This window comes from Halichondria panicea, chromosome 7 (genome assembly GCF_963675165.1).
Source record: "Halichondria panicea chromosome 7, odHalPani1.1, whole genome shotgun sequence".
Taxonomy (NCBI): domain Eukaryota; kingdom Metazoa; phylum Porifera; class Demospongiae; order Suberitida; family Halichondriidae; genus Halichondria; species Halichondria panicea.
Window position 1 is genome coordinate 7,313,886 of NC_087383.1, and position 18,039 is coordinate 7,331,924.

The following is an 18,039-nucleotide window of genomic DNA, read 5'->3' on the forward strand; positions in this document are numbered from 1 at the left end:
GGGGATCCCGGGGACTTTCCCCCTTGTTGTCTGGCAACTAAGTACTATATAATAGCTCTCTTAGCAAAATTGGTGTTGCAGTCATGCCTGGCTATGATGGAGCGCTACCAGTGGACCAGGGGAGTGTCAAACCTGGCATGTTGTGTGTCCACTGCAGACACCTGCTCAGGGAGCCACTGCAGACAGGGGAGGGACTGAGAGTGTGCAGGACCTGTGCACAAGACATACAGCAGTGAGTGCACTAGCTAGTGCCTGCTATAATAATTATGTTGCAAGTGATGCATGAGATTTTATTATTTGTACCAGCTGTCAAAAAAATGTTTTCCTCCTAGGAAGCCGTATAACAAGTGTGACCATTGTGGTGTGACCGTGGAAACAAATGGGGTGGGTGCTCTGTTTCTATGGTAACAGTACACGCCAGTTGGCAACTAACCACCAACTGTATAATTATTATTCTGTTCTAATTATAGACCTATCCTGATCGAGCTATAGCAAGAGATATTAAACTGATAGTGGTCTATTGTACTTACTCAACGCTGCAATGTGATTGGACGGGACCGCTGAGTCAGTGGGAGGGGCATGTGAGTGGGTGTGAGTGGAGAGGGGAGGCGTGCCCACACTGTCATGAGATGGTGGTTGTCAAGGAGATAGCGGAACACAAGAGGGGGTGTGGTCACAGAGTGGTGCCATGCAGTCAGTGTGGAGTGGAGATGCAGCACAGACAGTTAATGGTGAGTAGGATCATGCATGGTGAGGGTCAGGGCCTGTGTGAGGGCCTGTGTGTGCATGGTGAGGGCCTGTGTGTGCATGGTGAGGGTCTGTGTGCATGGTGAGGGTCTGTGTGTGCATGGTGAGGGCCTGTGTGTGCATGGTGAGGGTCTGTGTGCATGGTGAGGGTCTGTGTGTGCATGGTGAGGGCCTGTGTGCATGGTGAGGGTCTGTGTGCATATCGCGCATGGTGAGGGTCTGTGTGTGCATGGTGAGGGCCTGTGTGCATGGTGAGGGTCAGGGCCTGTGTGCATGGTGAGGGTCTGTGTGCATGGTGAGGGCCTGTGTGTGCATGGTGAGGGTCTGTGTGCATGGTGGAGCTTTGTGTTTACACTAGGTACTAGAATTGTGTATCTACTGGGAAATATTATTATGAATAATAATTATTATTATTGTGAGTTATAATGAATGATTATAATTATTGAGGCATTTTCAGGAATAGTTATTAAGTGTATTCACTTTTTCAACTTTCTTAGAATGATCTGATCTAATAGTGATATTCCTACTGCAGGCCCACTCTGAGTGTTGTCCTGAGGTAGTCATCTCCTGTCAGCACTGCAACTGTGCTCTCAAGAGGAAACAGGTTCGACCTTCATAAAGTTGTATACCATTGGATTCCTTGTTAAAAAGCGCTTCTATCTATATGCTGTAGAGCTGGTAAGCTCCAACCAGCTAAAGTTAGCATTTTCCATGTAGAAGTCCCAGGTACACTTGTCCACCACATAAAGCATAAATCTGGGGCCAAACTCAACACAAATGGACCTTAGTAGCTTTATGTTTACCTCCACCGAGGTATCAGCACACCCGTTGCTCCACCGAGCCATCAGCACACCCGCTGCTCCACCGAGGCATCAGCACACCCGCTGCTCCACCGAGCCATCAGCACACCCGCTGCTCCACCGAGGTATCAGCACACCCGCTGCTCCAGCGAGGCATCAGCACACCCGCTGCTCCACTGAGCCATCAGCACCCGCTGCTTTCATTATAATAGCTATAATTATGGATAAACTGTTTAATTGTCGCAATTGGCTTTCTGTACACATTCAATTCAACTTTGGTGATCGAACAGTTTGAACTAATATCCCCCTCATTGTATGACCACACCCACTCATCTTATAACCACACCCCTCTTCCCTCCCTCCCTCTGATTATTGCAGCTCCCGGCTCATAAATTGGATGACTGTCAAGTTGAGGAGTGTTTAACATGTGGACAAGAGGTGAGCACCTATATAGTGACTGCATCCTCGTGCATGGTGTCTACATGTACTCAGTGACTGCATCCCTGCATGGTGTCTACATGTACTCAGTGACTGCATCCCTGCATGGTGTCTACATGTACTCAGTGACTGCATCCCTGCATGGTGTCTACATGTATCAAGAGTTTATTCTCGTACAGCGCGAATTTCGAGAGGCGAAATTTTCGCGGATTTTGTGGGTTAGCAATGTCCTACACGAAAATAGCATAGCAGTCATTCCGCAAACATTGTTATACAACAAAATACTTTTTAGAGACCAATCCACGAAATGTAAGTGCCTCGAGAAAATTTCGCGCTATAATAATGGTACTCCTGATGTAGTATTATTCATTATCACATTATCAGTGTTGGCTTTCACTATGCTGTATAGGTACTTTCCCAGGGACTTTAATATCTGCACTGATTATGTTAAGCTTTCAGATACCATATTTATAGCGGTGGTATGATGGCCTGCAGGTTGACCGGGGCACGTGTGTGGAGGTGGGCGGGGCCAGTGTGCACCTTGCTGACTCTACACTAGCATTCAAACATCATCAATCTATCATGAGGAGACTCACGATGATCACTGAAGAACTTACTTTTCTTAAAACATCATTTGAACAAGCACTTGCAGACATTCTCAATAAGGACAGAGCATTATCGACAGTTAACTCCAGCACCACTGAGTTACAAGAGCAACTAACAATGCGAATGAGTTTGGTGGAGGCTGGTCTCGAAAGGGTTAAAGCTGAAATACCATCCAACACACGAGAGCAACCGATTGCAGATAAAAACCTCGGGGAAAAGGTGAAGCAATTGGAAATACAGCTAAAGGACAAGAGTACGTTGCTACGACGACAGGGTGATCAGATACAAGAGCTGAAACGTGTTGTCGATCATCTTCAGTCAACCAATGAGAAGAGAGGAATCAAAGTAGGAGGAGCCTCGGGGGTTAAAGATGTCAGAGCCTCAGGGGTTAAAGATGGTAGGCAGATATTGATTATGTGCAGTTACAGTGAATAATCAGAAATGCAATCTATTTTCTCTTACTAGAGTTGCTGGTAATTAGCACAATTGTGATTGCACACACCCACTCCACACACACTCCACACACACTACACACACACTATGTGCAGTGGTTCCATCTGACCAGCGGCTCCTTCACTTGGAGCGGCAAGTCGAACAGTTGACGAGACAGAGCACAACCACACAAGGTCACCTCGAGGAGTTGGAGCTGCAGTTACAAGCATCACTGGCTAGTACACACAATGGCTCCTTCCTCTGGAGGGTGCCGAATATCGCCAGAAGAAAGAGAGAGGCTGTTGAAGAAAGAATCACATCCATCTATTCACCGCCATTCTACACTGGGAGGTACGTAAGGATGGTTGCTAGGGGACCTACTGAGCATGCCCAGTAGCGGGGGGGGGGGGGGCAGTGATAATTATTATACATTGTAATTATTCTGTTGCTATTTTATCTTAGATCATGTTTGCCATAAATACTGCAATTTGATTGGCTAAAGGAGGTGTTCTATCCAACTTAGAATCATGTACTTCACTTAGAAAATTATGTAGCAAAGATTAGGCCACTCCAAGTGACACTCTGGTTTCTGGTCCTGAAGTTTTTCTAATTGCATGCGGGCGGGCGGCTTTTCTCATTATGTCATTATTAATTTCACCTTATGAATCTCATTATTTTTCAAATGAATATCATTATCACACTATTTTGTGCCACATGGACCATTCTGCGCATGCGTAGTAGATAGAAATCCAAGAATAAAATCTGATGCGGGCGGTGGACCAGAAACCAGAGTATCACTTGGAGTGGCCTTAGATAAGAACATTCAAATCTGATTGGCTAAATACTCATGGTTGCTATGATCTAAAATGCTTAGACACTGTTTAGGAAGTTTCCACATGATTCAGGGCTAGTAGAACCGTCACTGCGTTCGGGATACTACAACCATGCAGCCCTTTGGGCTTCTAAATCATGTAGAAACTTCCTAAACAGTGTCTAACTATTATTTAGATTGTTTTGTTGTTTCCACACGTGCACTTACTGACCCCCCCCCCCCCCCCCCGTGTGTGTGTGTCCACAGGAATGGGTACAAGATGTGTGTGCGTGCGTATCTGAATGGAGATGGCTCCGGCTACAATACTCACCTCTCTTTGTTCTTTGTTATCATGAAAGGAGAGTTTGACAATCTATTGAAATGGCCGTTTGATCACAAGGTGTCCATGATACTAGTGGGTGAGTGGGTCAGGATTGCATACACCGTGTGTAGCAAACTGCTGCGGCTTTTACTGTTTCGATCGTGTTAATTGCATGTCTTAAATATATTTTTTTCGTATTGGTTTTTTTACCTTGCATACATCATAGATAGAGTAGAGAGGGACTGGAAACGGAAGTACCCTCGATTGTACCATCCGTGTTTTAATCGAGGCTTACTTTTTAACACGAGGGCTAAACTTGAATAATTCATGAGAATTGTTTTGCTCTCTGTAACAACTTTCTCTAATACTTGAGGCCATTTGGGACACAGGACACTATTTAGTTACACAGTCTTAGCTATAATTTATCATAGGTACTATAGGAACACAAGCATGAAAAAGCGCTCTGTGTACCTGTAGCTACTTCACGACAATCGAGATTATATTTTCTTCGTTTCCAATTGAAACCTACTATCAGGGGGCATGTGATTCAGTGATGGGGGTAGCTCTGAGATGTATGCATTGGACACAATAAGTTTCCCGGGTTTTTGCGGGAGTTATGAGGAGATACACGGATGGTCCCAGAGCCACTGCGTAGACTTCATTGTAAAACATCACGTGAATCACTTCCGTTTCCAATCCCTCTTCTACTCTATCTATGCATGCATGTAGCTTGATACACCCACACACACACACACACACACACACACACACACACACACACACACACCCACACTCACTGACTCACACACACACAGATCAGAATCATCGTAAGCACATTGTACAGACCTTCAAACCAACGCCGGAGAGCAACTCCTTCCAACAACCACGAGGAGACATGAACGTCGCCTCAGGCTGCCCACAATTTGCACGGCTCAGCATATTTGATGACACCAACTATATCAAGGATGATGTATTATTTATTAAATGTATCATAGATACAACAAAAATATTTCATCCCTAACTGTATAGCTAGCTAGCTATAGTTAGCTCTGGTGTAGCTTAGCCTCTGATGGTCATGCACTCAATGGTAACCTGCAGGCCAGCTATGAAGACAGTTAAGGACATTATTTTAATCTTGCATGTGTTACTGTTTTTCAATTATTATCTGTTTACGTAGTATAATGGCTATAATAATTATTATTGATATTTAAGAGTCTGTCACTAAAATAAACTGTCCTTTACAGTTAGAGAGTAGAATACCAAAAGTTTGGGAGTAGTTGTATGTAAATAATTATCTTATGATTGGAACATTTCCAAGAAAATCTTGTGATACCATTGTCTAGGTGAATGAATAAGCTACAACATATCCAAGTGTTTCCATGACAACATAAGGCAGTGGGTTTGTATGTGGTGATTAATAAAACAGTAAACAATATAATTATTATTGTTATAATGTGATATATACCGCTAGACTCTTGCTATTCCGGCTCTCTGAAGTACCATGGTACGTTAATTGGTGGTTCCTGTGATCCTGGACACCACCTCGCACATGCATGCATGCACTAGCTTGCCGGGACACATGCAACTCAGGGTCAGAGGTCAACAGGTAGCCTATAATAATATTATGAAGGGGTAATTACCGTATTATTATTATTTTATCGGACAGCAAAAAATATGGAATTGTCCAGGTATAGTTGGAACAGATTTTTATAGAGCATGCGAAGTGTCTGGAATAATTAGAACAATTAAGCAAGCAGCTTCATGCGCGAGCTAGCTAAGTTTAATAGAACAAGGTACGACTGAATAGTTGCACTAGCTATCTAAAACTAGCTACACAAAGCTATCTATCTGCAGCACTCTAAGTCTTACTTGCCGTCTATGAATGTAACTCAACTTTTCAAGGGCACTGGAGTGTATGCATGTCCGTTGTATTAGAACAACAAATATTGCCCAAAAGAATCTGAGGTAATTATAGAAGCTTAAGTGTCTGAAGATATTTATACGGTATAATAATATATTATCATAATTTTATGGCTGGCAGAATATCATAGCACCTGTAGCTATAATTATTATAGTAAAGTTAGATCTGAAGTCTTTTCGTAGAGGATTGCTAAACAGTGAAAACAGTGAAGTATAAGCCCCTCGCAAAAATAATGTCACGCTACCGGTTTAGAATAGCTATTATAATACTGTACACATAAGGATACTTTTTTTGGTTCGTTTCTTGTACATGATTCTGCAGCCACACTCTTGACAACGAATCGGATCCCTCGGCTTCACTGTGACACTCTGTGTGTGTGGAGTGGGCGGTATGTGTGGTGTGGGCAGTGTGTGTGTGTGTGGGTGTGCATACCTCCACAAATATATGTCTCATGGGTTGCTTGGATTGGTTGGGGGGAGCATTGGGGTTAGGTGTAGCTCCTCCTGATGCGGCTAGCTGGTGTGCTAGGATCCATTTTCGAAAAGCTAAAGTTCTGCATGCGATAAAAGGGGTGGGGCTGGTCTGGACGTTACTACGCATGCGTATAAGTACTGCTTCCATGCTCATTCACAGGTCACCAACTCTATCACCTGTGCTTGATGGGCATACCTAAACTTTCTATAATTATGTTTGTTCTTCATATCTTTACCTTACTTAGATTTCGATTTATATCTGTTTACCTTAACTACACGTTTCGCCATAAAGGCTAAAAAAAAAAAAAAAAAAAAACACTTGCATGCGGCTGTCTGGGACAGATTTCGCAATACCCACAATTACTCACAACACCTTGTAGCTTGTACTCCTGCGGTCCTTATCGGTGGGAACTACCGGTCTCCATGGCGGCATCTCCACGGAGACTCTGACGTCATAGCCTGGAATATTCACAGATCCAGTTCCAGAAGCTCAGTTCCTTTGAAGAAGCGAAGTGTCTTTCTGGAAGAGGTGAGTTTCTTTGCATGTTTGCAGGAATGTAGGCTTGTAGGCTTGTAGCATTGTAGCATTGTGTTTGCTGTCTATTTGATTACTATCTTTTTATGCAGAATCATCGCAAGCCTTCCACGGTGTTGCAGAACCATCGCGAGCCTTCCATTGTGTTGCCTTCCTGCGGAGCAGCGCGTGCATTCTTCAGCCATGGAAGGATAGGAGCTGGATCATCCGAAGCAGTGCAGGCTGCAGGAGTTATTTGTAAGTTGAAACCTTACGTCTGCATGTTCATCTTGTCTTGTGTGTAGCTTGTTTCATGTAGTGTGTGTGTATGTTATTGCAGCTATTGATTGAATTGTTTCCTCTCTGGCCTTTGAGTGTATCGTGTTGCTTTGTTTGTCGAGTGCGGGAAGGTTTCTGTTCTGATATTCCTTGTGTCTAAGTGTGGTGGCCCCTTCTTGACTGTGAGGTGTGTAGGTCATGCAGCTTAATAGATACATACTTGCCAGCAAAGCGGACGTTGAATGCATGTATGCATGGCTAAACTCGTGTTAATTGGTGTTGCGCTTATAATTTGTTTTTCATGTACGCGTAGCTAAGAGTCTATTACCTGCATGGCCTTGAACCTGGGGGGGGGGGGTGGTGTCCGTAGCACTGGAGTAATCAATCAGTATGTGTGTGGAAGGTTCTTCAACAGTTGGGTCGCAGGACAGCATCTTCTTGTTCTTGGAACCGTTGTCGAGCCAGTCTTCGGGGTGCAACGATGGATTACTCATGGCATTCCAGTCTACGGAGGGAGCACTCTGTTGTTAGTACCTGCCTAAGGGGAAAGCAGCACAGGGTATGTTCCCCCGGGAGCATATCCTGCCATAATAGGGAGTGTTGAGATCTCGTTATCAGTTCCAATAGTTAGTTAGCTAGACATTAGCTAGTTAGTCGACTGCTGGTTCCTAGCTATGCTAATGTGAAGGCTTAAATATGCTTTTTATGATGCCTTTTTTTTTAGTCGGGTGGATGGAATTGGTAAGTTCAGGCTTTAACTAAACCCTAGGTGTGCCAAGGGAACTGTAGCCTTTGACTGGATTAGTGAAGAGTAGTCTTGAGCACTTGTGCAAGCCTTGCATGCCAGGCTTGTTACAACTGGAGTCGACAAGGGCTTCGAGAGCAAGGAGGTGTTGTCTCTGTGAGTCTACTGTTGTTGAACCATCCCACACATTCTGGTTGATTACCTCTGTGCTCAGTTAATGGTACTCACAGTCACAGGGTCCCTTTAGTTTATTATGCCCTTATTGTATTAGTCCCTTGGGCAAGGAAACTACTGGACTACTGGTGGTGGTCCTCTTGTGGTTGATTTGATTGGTTTTGGTTGGTTTATTATGGGAAGTTCTGTCTTCTCTGCACAGTTGGTGCATGTGGATGATAATTATTTTTGTGGCTGAATTGGTGGTCTTGTTGTGTAGTCTTGCTGTTGAATTGATTGGTGGTTGTTCTCATCTCTTCTCTGCATACAAACAGCTTGTTTGTTGTTGTCTGGTGTTATAATTATGTATTGTGTGTGTATTGATAATACTAGGCTGATGGTTGTCAGCTGTGGTGGTGATTGGCTGGTATTGTATTGTGTGGAGTGGATGGTTTTGTTTGAACTGCTGCTCTCAATGTAACCATGCATTTGCTTGTTCTCTTGCAGCCACAATGCACACACACACACAGCTCCTCCTACTAGCTACTGTACTAGTGTTCCATTCTCTCACTGCTTTTGTCTCCTCTCTCCCCCAGGTACAGAGACATGCCATGCTGAACCCTGGGAGAATCACTAACCTGATAATGTCTGCATAATTATTATTGCAGGTTTAAAGGGGGCGGGGCTTGACTGTACGCCCCCATATCTCTCTTCAGGGGGAGGGGCTCAGGTCTCAACGTCCACTAATTACTATCCCACTATACTGGAGAGGTGGATTGTCTCTGCATGTATGCAGCCATGGATACATTAAAAATGAGTATGGCTACATGTGAAGTGTCTCATACATTCTATGATGTGTTACTGTAGGTTGATGTCTGCACAGCAAAAGATAGCCACTGTAACAGCATACACACAGATAAGTAGCTAGCTATGTTGTGTGGCAAGTTTTTATGATCCCTCCAGGTTGATTGGTTGAAATTTCATCTAGCTGCATGAATAGCTGCATCACCTGTGTGCACTGCTCACTGCTCACTGTGAGGAGGTAACCATTCTTTATAATAATAATTATAGCTAGCTGGCTAGTTAAAAGGGATGCAATGTACATGAAGTGTGTTTTTAGGGGCCAGTTCGCGGCTGTGTAAGCTAGCTATAATAGCTGGTCTACCACATAATGATTGATTACGACCTTTTATATTGTAGTTTTGAAGTGTGCTACGTATTGATTTGTTCATTGCAATCGTTCTTCCTCTCTGCCTACCTTACACAGGATCGTGTGGTTGTGGTCCCGGCTATGCCACTCCACTAGAGGCAATGGAGGGACCTCGTGAGAAGCTCCTCTACATACCTTACATCTATCGAAGTACAGAGCAGAATAAACCAGATTATCTTGCAACGGTTGATTGCGACCCGGACTCCCACTTACAGACAGGTGAGAATGATGGCATGTATTAAACCTGGGTACTGCATGTGTACGTGTATACACAGGGACATGCATCATGCACAGTGATGTGCTCACTCAGAATAAATTTAAGTGGTTGATTTTACATTGTATTAACCCTTTCCCGGCTTTAGCCGTCATATGACAGCAGCAGTAGTGATAATTTTCAAAAAATCGTTGTGGGCGCTGTGTTGGAGCTATGCGCACACTGTAGGTACCAGCACATGCGCATTGGGCTGCTCTTTGACATGGTATCTTTAATGTCTTGCCTCGAGGTACGCTTTGTGCAGTACTGTCGAAAGAAAACTGACCGTTTGATAATGGCTACAAGATCTTCGTAGTACAACCTCAGCGAGGTTCTAGGGCAGCTAGACAGTGAGAATAACGATACTTATGGCCTTGTTGAGTAAGAGGACAGTGACTGGGATCATACCAAGAGAGGAAACTACTTCTCAGAGGTCAAGCTATAAACATAGAGCCTGAAGAGCCGGAGGAAGAAGCTCCTGAGCATGAACCAAAGTCCTGGACCTTGTAAGTAACTATGGAGTATCATATGTAGTCTGGATAGCTTCAGTATGGTATGCTTAGTCTAGTTAGTACACAAGTGGACATCATGAGCCACTATTGAACTTGTAAACCTGTGTGTAGGTGAAGAAAACATTGAGAACACTTAGTGTTAGTTACTTCATGCCTTCATACAATATTCTTTATGTTCATAAATGTGAAATGTGTAAAAAATCGTTAATTAGTGGGGGGTGGTCAGTTGCTAGGTAACAATGATTATGTCATGGTACCCCCAGGATCTGGGCTACCTGTAGGAAATAGTTGCAAGTGATTTCAATGCATTGTTCATGAGATATGTATTTTTAAAGAAAAATATCTATTTATTCTGTATTTTGTTTTTTTAATTAAAGCCGGGAAAGGGTTCCTGAAACACAATAGAGTATTACAGTATAAAGAGGTGTGATGATAATGTATTGTGCCGTGTTCTGTTGTTTTGTGTGAATAATAATCAATCTTCATGTGCTGAATTAATTTTTCCACATGTTTTGAGCTGGAATTTTTGAGCATTCCACTTTCTCAGGCATGCATGAATGGGCACACCTTTTTCCAGTAAATGAGGCGTTCTCAATAATTAGATATAATTATGCATGATGATTGTGTATACGGCACATGTAAATTAATGCTCTGTGAACAGTAACAAGGTTAGCCCCAGAAATTTCTAGCTATACAGTAAGTTAAGAAACATGTACTTAGAATTCTGATATGTGCCCACACTGGTCGGTGGTGGTGATGGTCGGTACTAACCACTTCTAGACAAAATAAATAGCGACACACCCACCATTTCGTAGGAGAGGGAACTCCAGTTGACCGTTTTTGCTGACGTAAGCAATGATATTCATTGATTTGTGACATCACAAATCATCTTGTCTTTATTTGCTACATCCAAGTTCATGTGATGTCTAACCTGCAACTACACCCAGTTGATCAGTCATAATGTGTCACAGGGGCGTGGCAATTTACACTACTACGCAACAGAAACCAAGAAAATCAGCTAAAATCACCATTTTTGACAAGAAGGGCCGCTCGAGCCGCCAAGACAGAACTCTTTCAGCTACTGTGAGTTAGTACACACGAAAAGTATACTATTGGAGTACATGCTCTCCAAAAATCAGACCTTAACTAGCATGAACTCGAAAAATCAATGCCTAACACATTTGGCACTATAAATTTACAAAACTTTGTATATCTCAGAACTTACTAGTAGCCTGCACTTCCGTAAGAGCTCAAAAGATGCGCAAGGTAATGAAGTACTTGCATAACAAATTTCAGATCTTAACTCAAACATATAAGATAGTTTCATGCCTAACATATTTTCAATGTACACATATTGTAGCAGCCATCTTGGAGTGATGATGTCATATGATGTAACAGGTGGTGGTCCAATGGAAGCGCCAAGAGTTGAACTTTCAGTACCTGCACTCAAATTGTTCCAATCACATTTAGTTTAGAAGATATTCACAAAAACGTAAAAAATCAAAAGTTCTACTCTCTTTGGTTGTTGCACTGTAGATGTAGTTGGTAGATATACCGTATAGCCGGTAATTTTCAGGGGACAAAATATTCATGCTTCAGCAGTATTTAGACATTTCGTGGGTAATATTTTCGTGGTTGGAGCTTGCACTGCAGGTAAAGGTAGGCAAGGTCGCTTCATTCGTGGGTAAAATATTTGTAGTCAGAGTTTCAACTACGAATATTTTGTCCCCCGAAAATTACCGGCGGCTATACGGTAGATAATTTTAGTGCGGATGGATGTAAACACACAGTGAGAGACTTAGGTCATTCCTAATACTGTACATTGTATATTTCACGAACATCTTTCTCTCCTACACCCACACACAGACTGATATCCCTGAGGTTGTGAAAAAGAAAGTCGAGAAGTTTAAATATCGCTACACTACACGAGACAAACGTAAATCCTCCACCATCAATCTCGGCTCATCCAATTCCTGGCACGATTATCTCCTGGGACAATTCAGAAATGAACGACCACTTAACAGCGAGACAAAAAAACGCACTCTCGTTTCTTCCAACGTATAATTTTCGGCAATATTCGACCACTCTTAAAAATGGATCGTCAATGTTTAGCTCTCAACCGCTACACGGTTCTCTTAACCGGGAAGGACAATCGTCGATCAGTCGTAGTCATAGCGACCAGGATCCAAACAACGACCAAACGATGAATGGAACTGTACAGAATATTCTCTCTAATAGTGAAGCTGATATTTTGAGCAGTGGCGAAAGTACAATTATCAAACAAGTGTAACGTACAGTCAACCATTGGCTGATACTAATAAATTATATTGTCTAGTGGTGCAACAGATTCTATTGTACCTGTTATTTCCAACTCTGCTGGTAGGAACTTTACGGAAATTGAACGAGTTTTGGCAGCTGAATTGCTTCGATTCACTCAGAGAACGGATTATAGAACAAAAGCAGACGAGAGGTGATTGGAATTGGAAAAATTCGTCTTTGAAATGGCCAGATTTGATCTCCCTGTTCAAATAGCAAGTGAAAAAGACGTTTTAATGGAAGCTGATGCTCGCATGATTGTGTACGAGCCAAATCACGTGTGCTACGATAAATTCCAGCGTCATTATCGTCAGAGAAATACTGGATCGATTATCACTCCTCTGAGTAACGATGACCTCATCTCACGTCATTTTGCACTGTCTCAAGTTCCCGTACATGTACTTCCTGTGAAAGATTTTACACATAACATCATCAATGCGGCTATCGTGGGTGACTACCATTACCGGCTACAAGTCTACGCTACCTATGACATACTTATCTACGATACTTATTGTCCGAAACAGAAATATCGAGCACCCGCAAAACCACAGAAACGGCCAACAGCTACTAGTCAAAATTCTACTGGTGGTAGTCGAAAACGAAAAAATGTCGAGAAAGCAAAAAGTCCACAACCCAAGAGAGCGAAACGAGCATACGTACGAAAGAAAGGTGTGGCCTCTAAAACAGTGGAAGAAGTTGCCCAAGGTTCAATGGCCGCTGCTATATCAATGCGGCTATTGTGAGTGACTACCAGTTCCGGCTACAAGTGTACGCTTCGTACGATGTACTTATCCACGATACTTATTGTCCGAAAAAGAAATATAAAAAACCACGGAACCAGCCAACAGCTACTGGGAAAAAAGCTGCTGGTAAAAAATCTGCTAGTGGTATTGGTCGAGAAAGTAAAAAGCCCACAGCCCAAACGAGCGAAACGAACGTATGTAAGAAAGAAAGGTGCGACCTCTAAAACAGTCGAAAAAGTTGCTCAAGGCAATAAAAAAAGAGCGTCAGCTAAGAGTCAACAAGGAACTCGCAAACAGATCAAGATGACGACCTTTGTACCTCAGATCGCGAGAATGCAAAGTCCCATCTCTTGAGTGACTGTTCCGTATGCCTCACACATATCACACACCCTCACAAAGCCACGCCCCCTCACTCTTTTTTCGTGTGGACACCTACATACCTCATGTATAAGAACAGTATTCCGATAGTTGTGCTCACCTTTGCCCTCTGTGCAGATCACCTACAGCAAAATATCATTCACATGATTAAATTTGACTGTGTATTGTCCTACGAGCTTGTGTACTATAATTATCTTGCATTGTCAATTATGTGAATAATCTAAAGGCCTGTACTTTCATTGGTGGACTGTCTGTATAATTATAAGAAAACATGAATGAATTGTCGGGTTATAATTATGCAGCAGACCTGACAAGTGTTTATGACAAAAGCATGCAGGTTATTACACTCGTTACCTTGACAACATAGTAATTATTAAAAATATACAGTGAAACCTCCGAATAAACAATTTATATTGGGAGCAGAGCTTTTGTCAAAGTTTTACCGGCTACTAATTAAACTTGCTGAATTCTATAGATCGAGCATTCATCCCGTGCGTTGAGCCATAATGATAGCATAGCGGCAAAACAGATAATACCATTAATAATATGGGGAATGATCGATAATAATGATTAGATCGAAGAAACCATGGTGTTTTGTCGCCTTCCAAGATCGTCTACAAGTCGCAACTATATATATATAACTATACATGAGGCCTCAACTATACTGTCTCATTAGCAGCTTGTGAATAAAGCAGTCGCTCAAACAGTTCATTGTTGTGTCCACACACACACCAATCACTCCACTCTGCTACCACGCACACCAATCACTCTACCCTGCTACCACGCACACCAATCACTCTACCCTGCAACCATGCACACCAATCACTCTACCCTGCTACCACGCACACCAATCACTCTACCCTGCTACCACGCACACCAATCACTCTACCCTGCTACCACGCACACCAATCACTCTACCCTGCTACCACGCACCGGGGTATTTATTACGCTTTATGATTAGCAATAGCATAAATTTAATCATTGTCCACGAAAATTTCCCAGAAAAGTCCCTGGGATCATTAGAAAATATACAATATTATAAACATTATAATTATACCGTAGAAAAAATAAATTGCAGCGCATATAATCATGAGTCATGACAATTCATGTGTCCACTTGTCTATGGTGTGGCAGTGATCCTTTAATAGTCTCAATGTCCCCCCGACCAAGAGCAGGGGATCTGAGAGCCTCAATGAGAGCGGACCAGGAGAGGGGAGGGTCGGTCTGGGTCAACCAGTGCTCCAGCATGCCAGTTACACAAGCTCCAGCTACATGATGACGGTTGTGCTGAATCTCCTGTGGGAAGAAAATCACAACATGATCAACTTACTTAGTCTAAACGACAAAATCACATTTGAAGGAAAATTCCTCACCTCTAATAACTCCCAACTGTTCTCCCAGACACTTCCATTTGGCTCTTGCTTCCCAGGTGGTTTCTCTCACCACCTTCAAGTGCTGGTCCACACTGAGTGGCTCTGTAGCAAGCAAGTCAAGCTGAAATCAATGCTATATTTATGTACAAACCTTTTTGGACAAAATTAATAAGTTTTGCTGATCCTGAGAGGGAATGGATGATTCACCATCTCTATATAGATACTCCCAACACATCCTGCACATTCAGGAGTTAGTTAATGCAATGTACTGTACACATGCACAATTGTACAACATACCTGATGTGTTTCCATGTCTGCTGCAATGTCTGCTCGATTGATGACGAGGCACTTTAGTGCTCTAATGAGGGCCGACCAGGAGGGGGGAGGGGAGGGTCTCCTCACCCAGTGCTGCAACATGGCATGGAACCCAGCTTCTGCCGATGGGTGGTCACGCTCAATGACCTGGACATGACAACAATGTCTAAGTAATGAATATTCGCTCATGCATTACATGATTATCACATTTCTACCTTTCTAGTTTTGTAGCCAATATCCAGCTGTATTGCCAGACTGTACCAGTCAGCAGTGATTGCAATGACTGCATTCTTCACTGTATCTAGTGGTAGCAAGTTGAAAACATACACAGTGAAGACGCTGTACTTGTTGAGATTCTCCACCAGACAGCTGTAAGTTCCCTCAGTCTCACTCCTCCACGTCTCAAGGGCCTGGACCACCTCCTGTCTGGGACTGACTAGCGGAATTTTGACAATGGAAGGGCTCAGGATTCTTCTGTACATGCGACTGTTTCGAACTACTTGATCCTGTTCTTCATTGTCAGGGTCGAAAATTTGGCTGGTAAAATATGAAATGAAAGCTCTGGAGATTTTCTCATCTTTCTTGGGATTTTTGTCACTGTGGATACACTGTATGGTGGTTTGATCCAGGCCAGCGTATGGCTCAAACTGTAAGAGATGCTTGAAGGTGAGGCCATCTTGTTGTGTTGATTTGATCATTCTTCTGTTGGAGGAGACAGTCTGCTGCAATATCTTTGATGTTGACCAGTGGGAGGTCAGAGGGATTTTTCAGAGGATGCTTGACACTTCATCTGGATCAATCACCGATTCAATCACATTCACATTGCGGCCAAAACTTTCAACAGTCTCACGGATTGTGCTCATAATTCTGGAGCGATGAATCAAACCTTCAGGTCGAACTGTGTCAGTGCGCATTTTGAGAACAAGAGATCGGCCATTTTCAGCAAGCTCGAGGTGTGCAGTGATTCCATCATCATCGCAGATCCCACTCTTCCACACAGAGCAGAATCTCTGTAGGGAAGGGATGTCATGCATTATGTTACTGGCAGGGGCAAGGCAGAATGTGAACACTATCCTCAGAATGAGAACCTGAAGGCAGCGAGGATCAAAAAACTCGGTTTTTTGAGAGGTTTTAAGTATCCAACCAAAGTGGTACTTGATGCTTTGAGTATCTTTCCAAACTTGCTCTGGAGTTTCGATTCGAATGAGCCCTGGAAAGAAGAGGTATCGTGTGTCAGACTCAGGAACAGAAGCATCTCTGTCAGCTAGTGGAAGAAGCAATCTCCTTCGAAATGAAATCCAAGACTTGGATGTCTATAATTTCGAAGCACAGCTCTAAATGTGACATGTAGGCAATCAGCATCTCCATGTCGAAGCCTTCAAATTCTTTTTTGAATTTTGACAAAGGCACCACTCCAGTGCTTGAAGCTAGCTTGCAGTGCTGGCAGAAACTTTCAGGAGCAAACACGGTCCCAGTGACTCTGGACAGAAGTGTTGCTTGATCAATCACTAAGAAAGACTTCTCTGGAGAGCTGTCATTGCGGAGAAACAAGAGAAGGCCTCTTTTATGCAGCTGGTCACAGATCTCTACAAGGTGAGGGACGGTGCTGGGTATGAAAGAAAGAATATCTTGGGTGCGTTTTGACAGATCCTCGTTAAGATCGCTCTTAATTCTTTCGTAGACATTTCCCAACGACAAAGCAAGGTCGTCTTTGAAGCTTTCGGCAAGATAAATGTAAAAGTGTGAGCATTCAGGCTGATGGTTTCTGGAGAGCGGAGAATAGCAGAGCTTTTCTGAATCTGTTTTCTTGCTTTTGTCATATTATTCGAATCAGCAAAGCGGCAATCCATTGGAATGAACTCTTTAAACTCAAAATTGCTTGATAATGGGGGCAAAGATGCTCGCTTTGGCTTGTGGATCTTCTCTCATTTCCTTCACCTGGTCGGCATGGCTACCAACTACTATCACGTGTGCTTTGCCTTTCAGATTGGTGCACTGGTTTTGGACAAGGGTCAACCAACGATACATGGAATCAATAAATCGCCTGCTCACTTTCTACAAGCTTAGCACAGAGGATAATGATGGGTGGTGAGGTTTGAACAGCATTCTCCAGAATATGGCACAGTGGCTCGTGTAAAACTCTTTCTGGCCAGCAAAATCAAAGTAGATGATCCTCCCAAACTCTTTGGTGTATATTTCGTACGGAATGATACCCACTGTCTTTGCATCAACACCATCTACGGGTTTTGCCTTCTGTAGTTTAGACCAAAACCCTTTTGTGCTCAGAATGGACTTCAACAGAGTGCTCTTCCCCACGCCACCATCACCAATGATTAGCACAGACAGAGGAAGGTGTGGGGGTCGCTCAGAGGAGAGCTTTCCGATGAGCTTACTGTGTTCCTTGTAGACATTGGCAGCCTTGGCTCCGTGTTTCAAGAGGAGCCTTATGATCTCAGGGTCGTTGGCCAAATCGAGAGGTGTCTTGCCTTCTTCGTCGGTCACATTCAGATCACTGTGGCATTCTGCCAGTAAAAACTCCACTTTTGAATCACGCTCATATACTTTACGGCTAGTAATAGGAAACCTAAAATAGTACAGAAGTTAGTGATGCATGGTAAATGTTAGTAATAAACAACTATAATTATAACGATACATGTATACAGTCTATAATTATATAATTTTCTACCCAACCCCAACA

The 18,039-nt window shown here is 43.1% G+C and overlaps 1 protein-coding gene and 3 long non-coding RNA genes across 6 annotated transcripts; 2 read left to right on the plus strand and 2 right to left on the minus strand.

Moving 5' to 3' along the window:
- The first annotated feature begins 39 nt into the window (after positions 1-39).
- Positions 40-5,369, plus strand: LOC135338472 (TNF receptor-associated factor 2-like). Its single transcript, XM_064534614.1, has 9 exons — positions 40-232; positions 333-384; positions 471-731; positions 1,280-1,351; positions 1,926-1,985; positions 2,481-2,988; positions 3,140-3,374; positions 4,102-4,253; positions 4,972-5,369. The coding sequence occupies exons 1-9, from the start codon at positions 84-86 to the stop codon at positions 5,175-5,177; spliced, it is 1,695 nt and encodes a 564-aa protein (XP_064390684.1). The 5' UTR covers positions 40-83; the 3' UTR covers positions 5,178-5,369.
- An 876-nt stretch (positions 5,370-6,245) lies between these two features.
- LOC135338662 (uncharacterized) lies at positions 6,246-7,125 on the minus strand. The gene is made up of 3 exons (XR_010395709.1): positions 6,870-7,125; positions 6,510-6,691; positions 6,246-6,445 (listed from the first exon to the last, which is right to left on the minus strand). It is a non-coding gene; the product is annotated as an uncharacterized LOC135338662 (long non-coding RNA).
- On the plus strand, positions 6,950-13,860 carry LOC135338575 (uncharacterized). 3 transcript variants are annotated; one of them, XR_010395606.1, is made up of 6 exons: positions 6,950-7,079; positions 7,178-7,322; positions 8,749-9,058; positions 9,109-9,283; positions 9,509-9,670; positions 12,083-13,860. It is a non-coding gene; the product is annotated as an uncharacterized LOC135338575 (long non-coding RNA). The 3 variants fall into 3 exon arrangements; XR_010395607.1 differs by having other exon boundaries at positions 8,749-8,837; positions 8,910-9,283; XR_010395605.1 differs by having other exon boundaries at positions 8,749-9,283.
- An 839-nt stretch (positions 13,861-14,699) lies between these two features.
- Positions 14,700-15,657, minus strand: LOC135338669 (uncharacterized). Its single transcript, XR_010395715.1, has 5 exons — positions 15,557-15,657; positions 15,324-15,488; positions 15,178-15,262; positions 15,027-15,128; positions 14,700-14,949 (listed from the first exon to the last, which is right to left on the minus strand). It is a non-coding gene; the product is annotated as an uncharacterized LOC135338669 (long non-coding RNA).
- Positions 15,658-18,039: the final 2,382 nt, after the last annotated feature.

Bases quoted from the DNA above. Each gene is read 5' to 3' on its own strand.
- LOC135338472 (XM_064534614.1), top strand. From the start codon at position 84: ATGCCTGGCTATGATGGAGCGCTACCAGTGGACCAGGGGAGTGTCAAA. The intron at 2,989-3,139 runs GTAGGCAGATAT...CACTATGTGCAG, and splicing joins AGCCTCAGGGGTTAAAGATG to TGGTTCCATCTGACCAGCGG. The intron at 3,375-4,101 runs GTACGTAAGGAT...GTGTGTCCACAG, and splicing joins CCGCCATTCTACACTGGGAG to GAATGGGTACAAGATGTGTG.